Source organism: Etheostoma cragini, chromosome 14 (assembly GCF_013103735.1).
Source record: "Etheostoma cragini isolate CJK2018 chromosome 14, CSU_Ecrag_1.0, whole genome shotgun sequence".
NCBI lineage: Eukaryota > Metazoa > Chordata > Actinopteri > Perciformes > Percidae > Etheostoma > Etheostoma cragini.
Window position 1 is genome coordinate 1,864,508 of NC_048420.1, and position 13,940 is coordinate 1,878,447.

At 41.6% G+C, this 13,940-nt stretch overlaps 1 protein-coding gene across 3 annotated transcripts in view; it reads left to right on the forward strand.

The window, feature by feature from the left end:
- The window catches only part of khdrbs1b (KH domain containing, RNA binding, signal transduction associated 1b), a 17,569-nt gene extending 5,765 nt beyond the window's left edge, over window positions 1-11,804 (forward strand). The window contains exons 5-11 of one of the 3 annotated variants that reach the window (XR_004659397.1): window positions 1,358-1,491; window positions 2,916-3,156; window positions 3,559-3,626; window positions 3,975-4,033; window positions 5,585-5,773; window positions 7,945-8,012; window positions 11,527-11,804. Coding sequence is in view for 1 of the 3 variants with exons in the window: in XM_034892235.1 (XP_034748126.1) it covers window positions 1,358-1,491; window positions 2,916-3,156; window positions 3,559-3,626; window positions 3,975-4,033; window positions 5,585-5,691 (609 nt within the window). In the remaining 2 variants the exon portion in view is untranslated. Of the gene's footprint in view, window positions 1-1,357; window positions 1,492-2,915; window positions 3,157-3,558; window positions 3,627-3,974; window positions 4,034-5,584; window positions 6,554-6,963; window positions 6,981-7,944; window positions 8,013-11,526 lie in introns of those variants that run through there. The other 2 variants (XR_004659398.1, XM_034892235.1) reach the window with 2 other exon arrangements.
- Window positions 11,805-13,940: the final 2,136 nt, after the last annotated feature.

The window sequence follows — 13,940 nt, forward strand, 5'->3', positions numbered from 1 at the left end:
ACTGTAAAAAACATCTCCTCACTATCTGCTAGCTGCCTGTACCTAGAACACACTGTAAAAAACATCTCCTCACTATCTAGCGGGCCAGCCCAGTCTGCCGTCGAGCCCGGCTGAAGCCCACATTGCTCCAACGGTGGCTCATGCCAAAGCAGGCCAATAGATGCCCACATTAGTGTGCAGGGTGCTATAGAAGAGATTAATTTGGATCAAAGGCGAGCTGAATGGGCCAGTTGAACCAGTAGTGATGTGGTATTGCCGTGTAATGTAAAAAGCCGTCCCCTGCAGAACCTGCCATTACAATTCAAGGCCATAATCTGTCAGGCTTGACGGCCTTCGTTTGGAACCGGGCTGTATTTAAATGAATGCATCGTGTTCTCAGAAAATGGTTGGATGTATTTTTTTTTTTTTTTATGCATTACCTGTCCTCGGGTATTCCCGAAGGCTTTGACTCTTTTGTTCTTCCTCATCTTTTTTTCCACACACACATCCCTGTATGTCTTTAGAGCCTTGATCCCGTGTGTGAAAGGTCCGCGGGTCCTTTTATTTCTCAACGCCGACACTTTTCTTTTGATCCTTTTCTATAGAATGCAATGTCTAAAGACACTTCATTAGTCACCTCGATGGTGTAAAGACGTGTCACCTCGCTTGCTTGTTAGATGCAGCTGCAGTCACACAGCTCTATTGCCTGAGATGAAGTTAGAATCACTCAAGTGGCTTGTGTTTGTCTGCTTTTGCTGCAGATACATGGGACTCCGCTGCCTGCGCTGCATACTCGAGTACCCGCCCTTTTTGCACCCTTCTTTTCATCGTCGTTAGGACTCAATTACTATTCCAGGGACTGATTTATGAAAAAGAATTGATCGGGTCACAGTGCAGCCCTTGCGATGGCTCCCCTGAACAAAGGCGGTGGATGCGTCGCAGGATCTGTGCTGCTCAGACAGGCGGCTTCACTAATCCATCCCAATTTATGGTTTTTGCGGATAAAATGGGGTTGATGCGGTCACATGAGACTTGTCAGGAAGTGCAGTGAGGAGTGGTTTACCTTTTTGTGCATGACGGTGCGACACAGTAAGGCTGGGTGTGTGGATGGATGCTCTCCAACCTCCCACATCCACAACCACCCCCCCCCAACACTCTGAGTCACTGGCGCCGAGTCTTCTGTTAGCCATTAGGGGGGATGCTGTGTAGTGAGCAGCTCTGTAATTGTGTTTTGCTCTTTTTATTCATCGCTCGCTCTTCCACACTCCCTTCTTTTCTTTCCTCTTCTCTTTTTTTTGCTTTTCATTTGTGCTTGTTGCCATGATCTTGCTTCTCATCTTAATCTTGTGTGTGTGTGTGTGTGTGTGCCTGTCTGTAGGATATGATGGATGATATCTGCCAAGAGCAGTTCCTGGAGATGGGCTACCTGAATGGAGGCCAGGAGCACGGAGCCAGAGGCCGAGGGGGCCCTCCGGTCAGGGGCCGCGGAGTCCCCCCTGGTGGAGCACACAGGTGTGCGGATGCACACACACACACACACACACACACACGGTGTCTGATATAACAGCTGCTAGGTCCTGAAGTAATGCAAAGGCGATGTTCTTCCTCGACTATCATATTTATGTATAGTGAAAATACAGAGCAAGGCTGAAAGCAGCTCTATACTTACTCCTTTTTGTGTAATTGTGTAGTTTTCAGTGTACTTATGCTAAAGATCTGAGTATTTTTTGACATAAGATGACTTGCTGAGAAGACATTACATATTTTTACAAGAAACACACTGTGCCCAAAACGCACAAGCACTTTGGTCATGTACTGTTTTCTATTCCTTTTATCCAAGTTTTAGTGTCTCTATTACATGTTTTAGTGTTCGGTGTGATGACTGTTATGTGGTGATCTACAAAGTTTTAAGGATGTCCTGCCTCTTAGACTGTAAACCTAGTTTACCTACGGGTACCAATAGAGGAACCTAAAGTAACTTCAACTGTAAGTTCAAGGAATATCAAGGAATATAAATCAATAGCCAGTCCCACAAAATGCTCCGCAAATAGTTAGTCTCTTTGGTGAAAATGTGAACACTCACATAATATAATGTAGTTAAAAAATGGATTTCTTTTTAAAGGGATAGCTTTACCTTTTGGCATTAATTGCATTCTTGCTGTGAGTTAAACGAGAAGCTCAACACAATTTGCATGCCAGTAAAGTAAATAATGTATTTGGCTGCTTAGCTCAGCATAAAGACTGAAAAGGCGAAACTGCTTGCTCTGTCTGACAGTACCAACATCCTCTGTCCAGCACCTTTTTTAAGGCTCATTAATAACATGTTATTCAAGAAAAAGAGATGCATGATTTTGTAACCCTTTGTAACTCTGTCTAGTCGTTACGCTAAGCTAACTGATGCAGCTTCATATGCAGCGTAGAGACTAGAGTCCGACCGATAAAGAATTAAGGCCAATATCGCTATAAATATTTGGTGATTGAAAAATCAGATATGCTGATATATATTGGCCGAAATACAGTATATTAAAAAAAATTATCCATAAACGCGTAACGAAACATAAAATTAAATTGTAATAAATTGCTTTATGGTCACAACAGAACCAAGGAACATCAAAATATATTAAAGTTCTGATAAATAAAATGTATAAAAATACAAACTTAAGATATAAAACTTAAAGTCCTTTGAACAAAAACACACGAAAAAAAAAATCCTTGTTGCCAACAGGGACGTTGTAGAGCGTCCTCTGGTGGACAAACTATGCAACACAATCACTCTTAACAAGGTTGACCGTCTTTTTTTAAATATTCAGGTTTTCAGAATCAGTTATTTGTCATTATAAATAATCTATGATGAATGTTTTATTAAAAAAATGAAAATTTGGAACTATTCCTGCAAGTAGAAGGACACCGTATTATGTCAGGGTTCTCTTCTGCAGGGGCCGGGGAATGCCCCCCCGCGGTGCTCCCGCCAGGGGAGGGGTGGCTCGAGGCGGCCCAGCCAGAGGTGGAGCAGTCAGGGGCGTCCCAGCAGGCCGAGGGGGTCCCCCAGCAGCACCCGCCAGGGGAGCCTCAGCACCCCGCGCCAGGCCCCTGGCTGCCGGACCCCCACAGAGGATGGCGCATCCACCCCCCCACCAGCACACCCCCGCTGCAGCTGATGAAAGCTACGAGGAATATGTAAGTACCAGAACCGGTGGAGGGTAGTTTTAATTCCTTCATTTAGTTTGTATGTGGATGTCCTCAGCACATGAATATGATTATTATTACTTTCAATTATACAAACAAGGAAATTATATTCTTGAAGTTTAATTTGGATAAGGCAGACATAAGAAATGAGATGAGGAATTAGTAGTGTAACAGCCAAAAAATGAGTTTTCCTGTGGAGACGATTGTTCTTGCCAGTCTGTTGGCTTTGAATTGCTCCTCTGTCAACAGAGAAATAAGGGATTTTGGATGCTCGAAGACATAAGGGGGACGTGTCTGCTTTAGCACCAGTGTGTTACTTTGGAGACATCTTGACATTCATGATTCATGAACAAGCCTCTCCCTAAGTCTCACTCTGTTTCCTTCCCTCTCCAGGGCTACGACGAGAGCTACACAGACACGGCCTACGAGTCATACGACAGCTATTACAGTCAGCCGCAGGCGTGAGTGAATCAGACGTCTCTTTGGTTTTCACCTGCTTCTCAATAAAAATGCACACACTCAGCCTAGTTGCTTGTTTCACCGGATTTGAGAGCAGCAGACCACTTTTTTTAAGCCACTCAGCACAAATTCAGTGCTGCTGGTACTTCATGTTTCATGGTTTGGATGGCGGTGTTATTTAGGAGAACCAGCCGGGACTAAGATGTTCCACGCTAGAGAACCAAGCTTTGATTGTATTCACGGAAGACAATTATCATCCCCGAGACGTTAGAGTCAGCAGCTACTTAATCTTTTTCTTCAAAGAGTAAAAGTGACGTCTCTTCTTCTCTCTCCCTGTTTTTGACCATCAGAGAGCCAGAATACTACGACTACGGACACGGAGAGACCACAGAGTCATACGAGTCATATGGTAAGGGTAAACTTTATTCACTGTCTTATTGAATAAAAAAGTGTGCATATACTGTAAATAAAAAAAAAAGTCAGCTAAAAGTGTATTTTTAATTGTATTTAACTGGTATTTTCCTGTAAGTCCTGTATATGCACCAAATGGTGGTATAAATACATTTTCAGTTGTTGACTGGTTGATTGATTTGAAAATACCATTGAAAAATATTGATAGCCCGCCATGCACGACTGATTGGAGCAGGACCTAAAGGTGGGGCATATCATGAAAAAATGTCAGTGCTCGTTTGGGTGTCATCATCCACTAACCCACAAACTGTGAAATAAGACTGCCGGCCAGTTTCGGTAGGCAGCTCGGATCAGAAAACATGGAATTCAACGAGCCATTCAGATTTGTCCCCCACTACTTACGTCATATGCAGGTTCATTAGAATCTTAAAGAAAATAAGTTCCGCCCCTACCGGAGGGGAAAACCGCTCTCTGCTCTCCATTAACTTGCAACAAGGTGCCCCCTCGTCAAATCCGTCCGCTGAAGCCTTTTGATAGCATGCAACTTGTTTTATAGAGGAAGGTGGATACATTAAAAAGCTATGCAGTGTTATCTTTGCAGGTGCCTTAGCTTGCTGATACATATATACGTGGATACATTAGAAAGCTATGCAGTGTTATCTTTGCAGGTGCATTAGCTTGCTGATACATATATACGTGGATACATTAGAAAGCTATGCAGTGTTATCTTTGCATGTGCATTAGCTTGCTGATACATATATACGTGGATACATTAGAAAGCTATGCAGTGTTATCTTTGCATGTGCATTAGCTTGCTGATACATATATACGTGGATACATTAGAAAGCTATGCTGTGTTATCTTTGCATGTGCCTTAGCTTGCTGATACATATATACGTGGATACATTAGAAAGCTATGCAGTGTTATCTTTGCTGGTGCCTTAGCTTGCTGATACATAGTAAAAAAAAAAAAATGTAGGTAACCACAGACACTTGGTTAGCGTTTCCGCCCATAGTTGCATATGGTGGTGCTGGTTGCTTTTACCCTCTGGTGGGTGTGGTTTTAGCATACTGGATATGACGTGATCTGTCTCCATCTCCACCCCCCACTGCTTAACAACTGCCATTGTAAAGGTGCACAGAAGGGGGGCTTAACGAGACATGCGCTAAAACGGAGCATTTCAGATAGAGGGCGAACACAGCTATATTGAGACAGACAGTACTAGAAAAATGTTTTTTTTTTTTTTTTTTATGATTAAAGCATGTAAGCATGTTCTAATAGAAACCCCAAATATAAGGATGACCCTGAAAATGAACCTAAGTCTCCTTTAAAATTGACTTTATAGATCACCAGCCAGATTCTACTAACTTAAAGCCAGTAGCTGTTAACTTTGATCGCACCCCGGTCGAGGGTTTGACAACATGTAGGACTTCAAGGACCCTGTTTTAGATGTATCGGGAGATTTGAGGCAGAGTCCTGCCAGGGGTTTTGTGTTATTCCAACACGTTTGTTTGAACATGTGTTTTCCTTTCTTTGTGTTCTCTCCAGGCCAGGATGACTGGAATGGGACCCAGCGCAACGCGTCAGGGAAGGCCCCTCCCCCCTCCAGAGGTGCCAAGACGCCTTACCGGGAGCACCCGTACCGACAGTACTGAAGCAGACTCGCCGCCCCTAACGCGTCACCCTGACAACCGCCTGTCTACCACGGCAGCTCTCGCTTTAAGCAGCCCGACAAAAGTAATTGTCTGTTTTGTCTTTGGTTTGGTCTTTTCCTACGCTGGACTTTATACGACAGAGCAAATTGGGAACTGAAAATCGGAACTGGTTTTTGAGATTTGACCGCGAAGTCCCCTCCCCCACCCCACCCCCACTTTGTCACACCAACCGACCAGCCACCAATCCCTCCAACCAACCAACCAAAGCGGCTTTTAGATGGGTTAGAGAGGAGACGTTGGTGTCCTTTTTTTGTTCTTTTTCATTTGAATTTCTATTTATTTTGCTGTACAGTTTTCTCTGACCCTTTTTACTCCCCTCTGGCTTTTTTTGCATTGTTGATCTTTTTTTAAACTGTTTGGGAGTAGTCATTTCTAGTGGATTTAGGGGTTCATTATCCACTTGTCTAAGGAGTCCATTTTAATTGTTTTTAAATACAAAGAATCTGTCGAGGGTCAGTTGCAGATTCCCATTTAGGCTACATTTCAAAATTCTGTAAATATAGCCAAATAAAAGACCTTTTTTAAAATTTCAATTATGTAATATAGAAACAAAAAACACAATCCTAAATTAAGTGAAGGTTAAAGAGTCAATGTTAATGGAATCAGTACAATTCATTCTTGATGATGGTTTGTTTTTAAATAGTTCTAAAACGTTGTCCATTTAGACTTAGGCAAGCAATATTTGTCATTGTACTTAGAGTTTTGAAATATAGCCCTAATAGACACTGTTGAGATGGACTGTCCTCATATCCTCAATTTGTTACACATGTTAAAAATAAATTTTCAGACTCTGAAGACAAAATGTTTGTCTAACGAGAACACGGCCGAGAGATCGCGTCGTGCTAAAAAACCGAGAAAAAAAAACAAAAAAACAGTCCAGGTCTTCATTTTGTGATCTGATTCTCTATAAACTGCATGCGCAAAGTACACAAAGAAGGATTGGGACACAAATCTCCACATGGGTCTTCTCTTTCTACAGAGAAGGGATCCTGCAGCTCAATCCGAACTCTTGTACATATTTTAAAACCTAACTGTACTTATTCTGCCACTAGTATCTGTACCCTCTCCATTAAAAATGCATTCTGCTACATGTGTAAGCTTGCCTAAATAGGTAACTAAATCTGTCCAAAAGATGTTTTGCAGCAGTTTGTCAATAAAGCCTAGTTTGTTTTTTTATGAAACTTAACTTGCTTTATTTGTTTCCTGTCCTAGTCAAACTCTGAAATGGCCTTTTTTAAACACCGTTCAGCAGTCAGATGTAGGTGTTTTCCTTTTGTTTCTCATCCAAAACCGCATTTTTAAATCAAAATGAATGTATTGACGTCTGAAGACTTTAACCCTCCTAAATGATGTCTTGATTGATTATCAAAAGAGCACAACTTATTCTTTCTCTCTCTTTCTATACTTTTTAAAAAGGACCCAGAGGTAAGACCTCTAAAATAACCTGGATAGCTTCCTAATGTGTATAGAGTTCTAAAGCATTGAATGCCTGGGTATGTATAAGACTTTTTCAATCCTCTTACCTGTGGTCGTAACCGTTAATGAGAATTGCTTTTATAGCTGAAAATTAACTGAATTCAAACCACCATTCAGGTCTAGGCTTCATTGTCATGAATGACGCTGGCGCGACGGCTACTTTAGTACAGAGTAATGGCAGTGCAATGGAGAGGATGGTTATAACCTAGACAACTCCACTGTAAAGGTAACCTAACCCTAAATGTGTAATTCTCGTAGTGTGTTTTATCAATTGACATAAACTTGCTGGTAAATGCGTACAGTTTCTTAAAAAAACATTATTGCAGTCCTGGCAACAACAAAAAAAGAATCGACTCAAAAGTAAGAAAAACGTAACTTCCAATACCATACAGTAGTGGATTTTATGTAACAAAATAACTGTTCTGTGTTCTAACAAAATCTATTTAGAGTAGTGTTAATGCAACTCTTGCTAAAATGAAAAAAGTCAAATCTATGTCAATATCTTCTGTACAATTGAGCTGCTGTTACTTTTTTTAATTTGCTGTGTAAAGGTTGCTTACAGTAATATTTAAAAAGGTTCTGCCTGTGCAAAGTTATCCAAAAAAAATCCTTGAGTTGCATGAGAATATCTCCTCCTGTAGACATTGCATGATCTGTCTCAAGTTTCTCCCAGTGATTTTAGACAGGGTATTGATTTGGGGTTTGTCCTTCCTTCAGGAACAGCTATCGGTCACTGAGTGCCCGGAGACTGACAGTCTGCTGGAGTGAGACCATGCAAACCTCAGGTTGGTCCCCCGCCGCACCTTTTTACTTTCTGAAGAACCAAACCGCCGGTTTGTGCTTGCTTTAGCACATTAACGTGCAACCTGCATATTTCCGTTCCACTTTCCATACAGCGAGTCTTAAAAGATTGATCCGTCTACCTTCCAGGCAGCCATTAGTGTCTCTTCCTGTTTGGACAAACTCAAACATCTTGCACAGACTTGAAACTTGCATGAAATGTGTAATCCATCACAAAGAACAGATCCGGCTGCTTCTTTTTGTCAAAGCTTACTGTATTTTCCGGACGAAAAGTAAAAAAATGCATCCTGAAGAGAAAAAAAAAACATAGGTCGCACTGGACTATAAGTTGCATTTATTTAGAAATTTATTTCAACAAATCCAAGACTAAGAACAGACATGTAGACTTTTTCTTTATATTGATATTGTTATTTTGTGTCTCTGGTACTTTCACACGCATTTGTATAAAAACGATCCATGCTTTTTTTTTGCTTTATTTCCCCCAGGTTTCATGTTTCTAACCCATTCTAGTTCACGGGAATTTGAGCCAGCGCTGCAGACAACAAATAATAATAATAATAACTAAAACAGACAAACATGGAAGGGTTCTACCGCTTTGCTGTTTGAACCCTAATTACGAACGTGAAAATTAGCATAATAAGGGTGCTTTAACGTAACACATTAACAGTTATTCAGCTACACAATAGCATATAATTACAAGAACATACTGTACCTGGGTGGCAGAATAGGCTAAATTAACATACCAAGACAGTCAGTCAAGTCTTTCTCAGTTGTCTTTTAAGTTAATGTCTCAGTAAAAAAAATGTAAGGGGTACAGGAGCAACATATATATAAAACATATATATACATATGTCATTTATATATATATATTTTAGTAATATAAGTCGCACTTGACTATAAGTCGCAAGTGCAACCGCAAAATACGGTAATTGCTTTTGTAGCCAACAGAGCTATTATTTTAATATTATTATTATATATATTTTTTTAAATCTTTCCCTGTTGCCACATTCACAGACACTCTGACACCTAAGATCTCAGGGCTGATTTCCAGACAGCGTAGTTTGTCATTCTGGGATATCGGCTCTTTTGTGTTTTTGCAGAGAGTCCTGTACATGAAATATGAAGCTGCAGCCGAGTTATCTTAGCATGAGTGGGACGCTAGCCTGGCTATGTCCAAAGTTGACGAAATCTGCCTTCCGTACAAAAAACTGATTGATTGCCTGAGAAATTGAGCGGGAACCAGTAACCACAGACCTGTAACGTCCTGGATTCTCCTCTGGTTGCCTGGCAACTGGTCCATACCAGAAATAGAGTCTGTCCCATCCCTCCGTGTAAAAGTGCAACTTGTTGCTACACTTTACCTTTTGACCATTTGTACGGGGTCAGGCTAGATTTTCACCTCTATTTTCAGTCTTTAAAGGTCCCATTTCTCCTTTTCAGTCTCAAACATGTATTTTTGGTTTCTACTAGAAGAAACCCCAAAGACAACAGGAGGGTAAACAGTGGCTGGAATAATTTTAAAGGCAAAATTAAAGGCACCTTTTCTGAAAAGGGTCTGTGTGCATTTCTCTGTGGAGTGGGCTTTTTGAAATTTACAGTATTTCTATGGCGCTTTATAATAATAGTAAAAAAATATACATTTTGCAATATGGGACCTTTAAGCTAAGCTATCTACTGGACAGAAACAATAGTACATATTTAGTTTTTCCAACATTGACTGAGTAGTGCTTTTTTTAGCAGCTGGAATCGCCACTAAGGGGAGTTTTTAGCCCCTGCTTGCAGCGCCAGCTTCAAACAGCTGACATTTCCCCCCTGTGATGGATCAGGCAAGTACAGCATACCCAATTTGTAGGTAATGGTCTAAAACATTCAAAACCACTGATATGGTCATTTCCCCAAAAGAACATTTTGTAAGATGCCTTTGGGCATTTCAGCCAGTGTAACATAATGCAGCAGCAGCACGTTTATGTTATGTGTGTGACTGTGTGTGTGTGTGTGTGTGTGTATATATATCACAGCATTTCAAAGGTTGGTTGATTCTGATGATTGCCCAGGTCCGGGCTTTGGACAGTGCCTGTGAACTGGTGTGTGGCTGCAGGGAAGAAGGCGACGCTGGTGTCAGCGTGGCCTCGGGGATAGGGACTAATGAGGATCCGTAGCTCGAAGGGTCTCTGACAGAGAGAAGGCAAACACGAGCGAGAGCACTCTGAAATGGAACCAGCGGGAAGAGAGGTGTCAGAGGGATTTCGTCGCGATATGTCCTGGCCGTGCCTCGAAGGCAGGGACACGTTAAATGAAGGCTCCAAAAGTAATGCTCGGTGGTCAGACTTTGAGAAACCTATCTGTCAGTGGCATTTTAGTCGAGGGAAGCTGGATAACGAACCATTTAAGGACATTTTGAAATGTGTTTTGATAGAAAAGGTCACTCGCTTGTTTGAAGAATGGGTTTCAACACGACTGCTGCCAGTTTTTAGACATGTTAGAGAGACAAAAAAAATCCTGGGTGCTTTGACAAAGCAGCACAAAAGCTGCTTTGCAGCGCTTTCACAAAAAGAGCGCAATTTGGCCATTTAATGATAAAAACTATTTACCGTTTCGGGTCCGGACTTTATCGTAAGCTTGAATTATTAAAAGAGATATGCGCCTGGTCTTTTGGTTCTTATGTTCGTCGCTGGTGCAAAATGAGACCTGTGACCCCATTGGCTGTTGATTTGAAATACGAATGCACTAATCCAAAATTAGCAGCCTTGCCAGTACTTATGTTTTACTTAACAAAATGTTGCCATGCCACACGTCTGGAAAATGACAGTTTCAAATGATTTCAGCCACTGTCTAACCCTCCTGTTGTCTTTGAGTCACATTTGACAAAAAGTTTCTATATCAGAAATTTGGGTTTCTTTCAAAAAAAAATTCCCAAAAAGTAACGTGGATGGTTCCCAACAACGGTCCTCATTTGTGTGTTTTTTGGCACAATGATAGCATTTGAAAAAAAAAAAATTGGTTTAAGAACTTTAAAAAAGAAAGAAATGTCAAAAGTGATAAAAATTTGAACAAATGTCAAATAAAGGGATAAAATGTGAAAGGATGTTGAAAAAAGAAAAAAATGTCAAAAGTGACAAATGTAAAAAAATGAATGAAAAAAAAAGCTTTAAAAACCCACGGAAATTTCAAAAGGCTCAGAAAAAGTCGACAAACGTTGAAAAAGTGAAGAAATCATTGGGGAGGGGGAAGCCACAAAAGGGTCGAAAAAGACGACCATGACGTTGATAATAGGTTTGTCATGCAAAATTTATGTCAGAAAAACAAAAATGTCCAGGTCAGTGAGAAAATAACACAAGGGTTAAACAAAAAAATAGTTTATAGAAGTTTATATAAATTTAATAAATGTTCCTGGCAAACACCTTATCTGTCGTTAAATCAGTGTAAAGCAGAGGAGGATTTGTGTTTACATGTGGACTCACCCTGATGTCTCCCCCTGTGCTTTTGTCTCCTCTGCAGTGAAGCCGTGCACGGGAGCAGCTCAGCACCACCGGAGGTGGTCAGACAAAAGCTCTCGGGGGGAGGGGTTGGAGGGGTTGGGAGGCGGGTTGCGCCCCGAGGGCGCCCCCTGTTGAAAGGAGTGGCCAAGGGCCAGGTTCTGTCCCTGGCAGGGAGGGTCTGTGGCGGCCAGCCACCAAGTGACCCACAGGAGCCACAGGATCTGGCTCCGGCTGCCACTGGAACCAGGACTGAGACTGCAGCTGGTCAGCGTAGACATTCAGCCAGCTGGGAATCCACAAAAAAAACAGAGACTCATTTAATGTGGACTTTTTTTCCCCAACGTGTTCTACATATCATGTCTATATTGAATTGCAATGCATTATGCTTGTGTAATTATTTTCTAACATGGAAGACACCCACTTGAAGTGTTTGCTGATTGCATGCCCCCCCCCCCCCAGCAAATGTAATTGTTATAGCCTGATTTACCATAAAATGAGCACTCTTGTTATAGCAAGCTGTGAAATGGTTTAATTTCTATTAACTCCTTGAATTAGAATGAGGGAAAAACCACCAGCTGTTATTCTCCCATACAGGGAGAATAGTGTGACATCTGCATTTCAAGTATTTTATTATTATAATTTTTTTTAACATTCTGCCTGCTTGTTATTTAGTATCCATGCCTTTATTGCTGGGTGAATTCAGACTCAGTGCTCGAGAGTTAAAGATACCCGGAGAGAGTGGATCACTATCTCGCTACGGCCGAGTTCACCGCAAGCTCGCTCGCGCACACACACACACACACACAAACACACACACACACACACACACACACACACACACAGCCACAGCTTGGCACTGCACGGGCTGTGCAGCCCCGAGGATATCAAATGCTAATGTAGCATCCCATTTTGCATTTACACTTCCCACAAAATGTGCAGCGCTTTCATAACCAACGCTGGCCTGTTCTCAGCTCTCCAGCCTCCAAGTATGATAATTCAGCGAGATAGAGCCGGGAAGCAAAGCTGCATGTGAGAAAGGGACAGAGGGTGAAGACAGACATTACTAACTTCCCTCCATCTATCCATCATGCCTCTGTTGATTTGATTCCCCTCTATGCCACTTTCTGCCATTATCACTGATGGTTTTATGGCTGCCTGTGGTGCAGAGTTACATTTAGAGGTCAAAACTGCACTTTCCCGTATTAAAAAACAAGTTTCTCTGTCCCGATTCGCTGGTCAGAGGCAGCATTAGCCAAGTCAGAGTCTCCATTTAGTTTATTGAAAAAGCTAGCAGCTTAGAAGATAGAACATTAGATGTTAGGATGGAAACCATCATTTGAGATGAAATGTCAACGGGCCATATCCAAAACAGATCATTTTTCAGTCTTTATGTGCTATTATGTCTAAAATAATGATTTCCGTGTCTCCTATAATCTGATGAAAGATAAGTGATGGCGCGGAAGCCATCTCTTTTTGTTTGAATCGATGATCTGCCATAAGCGCGAGGGTGGAAAAGAAAGTAAATGTTGCTGTGCAATGATCAATAAAAGTAAGACTTGAAAATGATCAAGCTGTGTATCCGCCTGGGATGTTTCCTCTCTTCTGCAGCCGCCTGCATCCCCGTCTGCTGTTTCTCCCCACCTCCGCGCAGTCAACTGGCGTGGGAGAATAGATGGAATAAGGTGAAAACAGGAGGCCAGGCTGTCCTGTCTTTCCATTTTTTTTTGGGGGGGGGGGGGTGTCAAAATGCTGTGTGAGTGGACAGCTGGATCGCGTTGTCTTGTCCTCTGGCGGATTCACACCACCCGAGGAACATGGTGTGCCGATGCCCCGGATCCACATAAGCTGCTGCTTCATCAGGACAGCCTCCTTTTTTACTTTTTTTATTTGATCAAATCCCATAACAAAAAGACCACACAACGAATTGATCCTACTTACAAATGTGAAATGCTCGTATGTGTATATAGCTTAATCCCATGTGCCGTAGATCCCATGAGCCGCAGTACTGCACTGCACATTCCCCTTTAACATGGGCATTGTAGTTTATTTTGAGTGAATACTTACACTGAGGTGCTTATTTCAATCAGTTATGTACCAAATGTGTATTAATCCACAGCAGAAAATAGTCCCTAACAATTGCAGCGTTTCTCCTGATAGAGTTGGGCTGGGCTGTCAATATTAAATCGATTTGCTATAACACTAGATAACACCTTAGATTTTGCATAACGTAATATTGTTTGAGTTTAGTCTTCCTTGTATCCAGGCTGCTTTACAGTAAAGCGATATTTTCTGAACTCCTCAGTTTGCTTTTTCTATTACAGTTTTTCTCAATTGTTTACACACAAATTTTGGTAATTGAGACACAATGACCACAACGTGTAACTAAGTCACCAACCCCCTGAACCAATTCTGCTAAACTACAAGCACAATTCC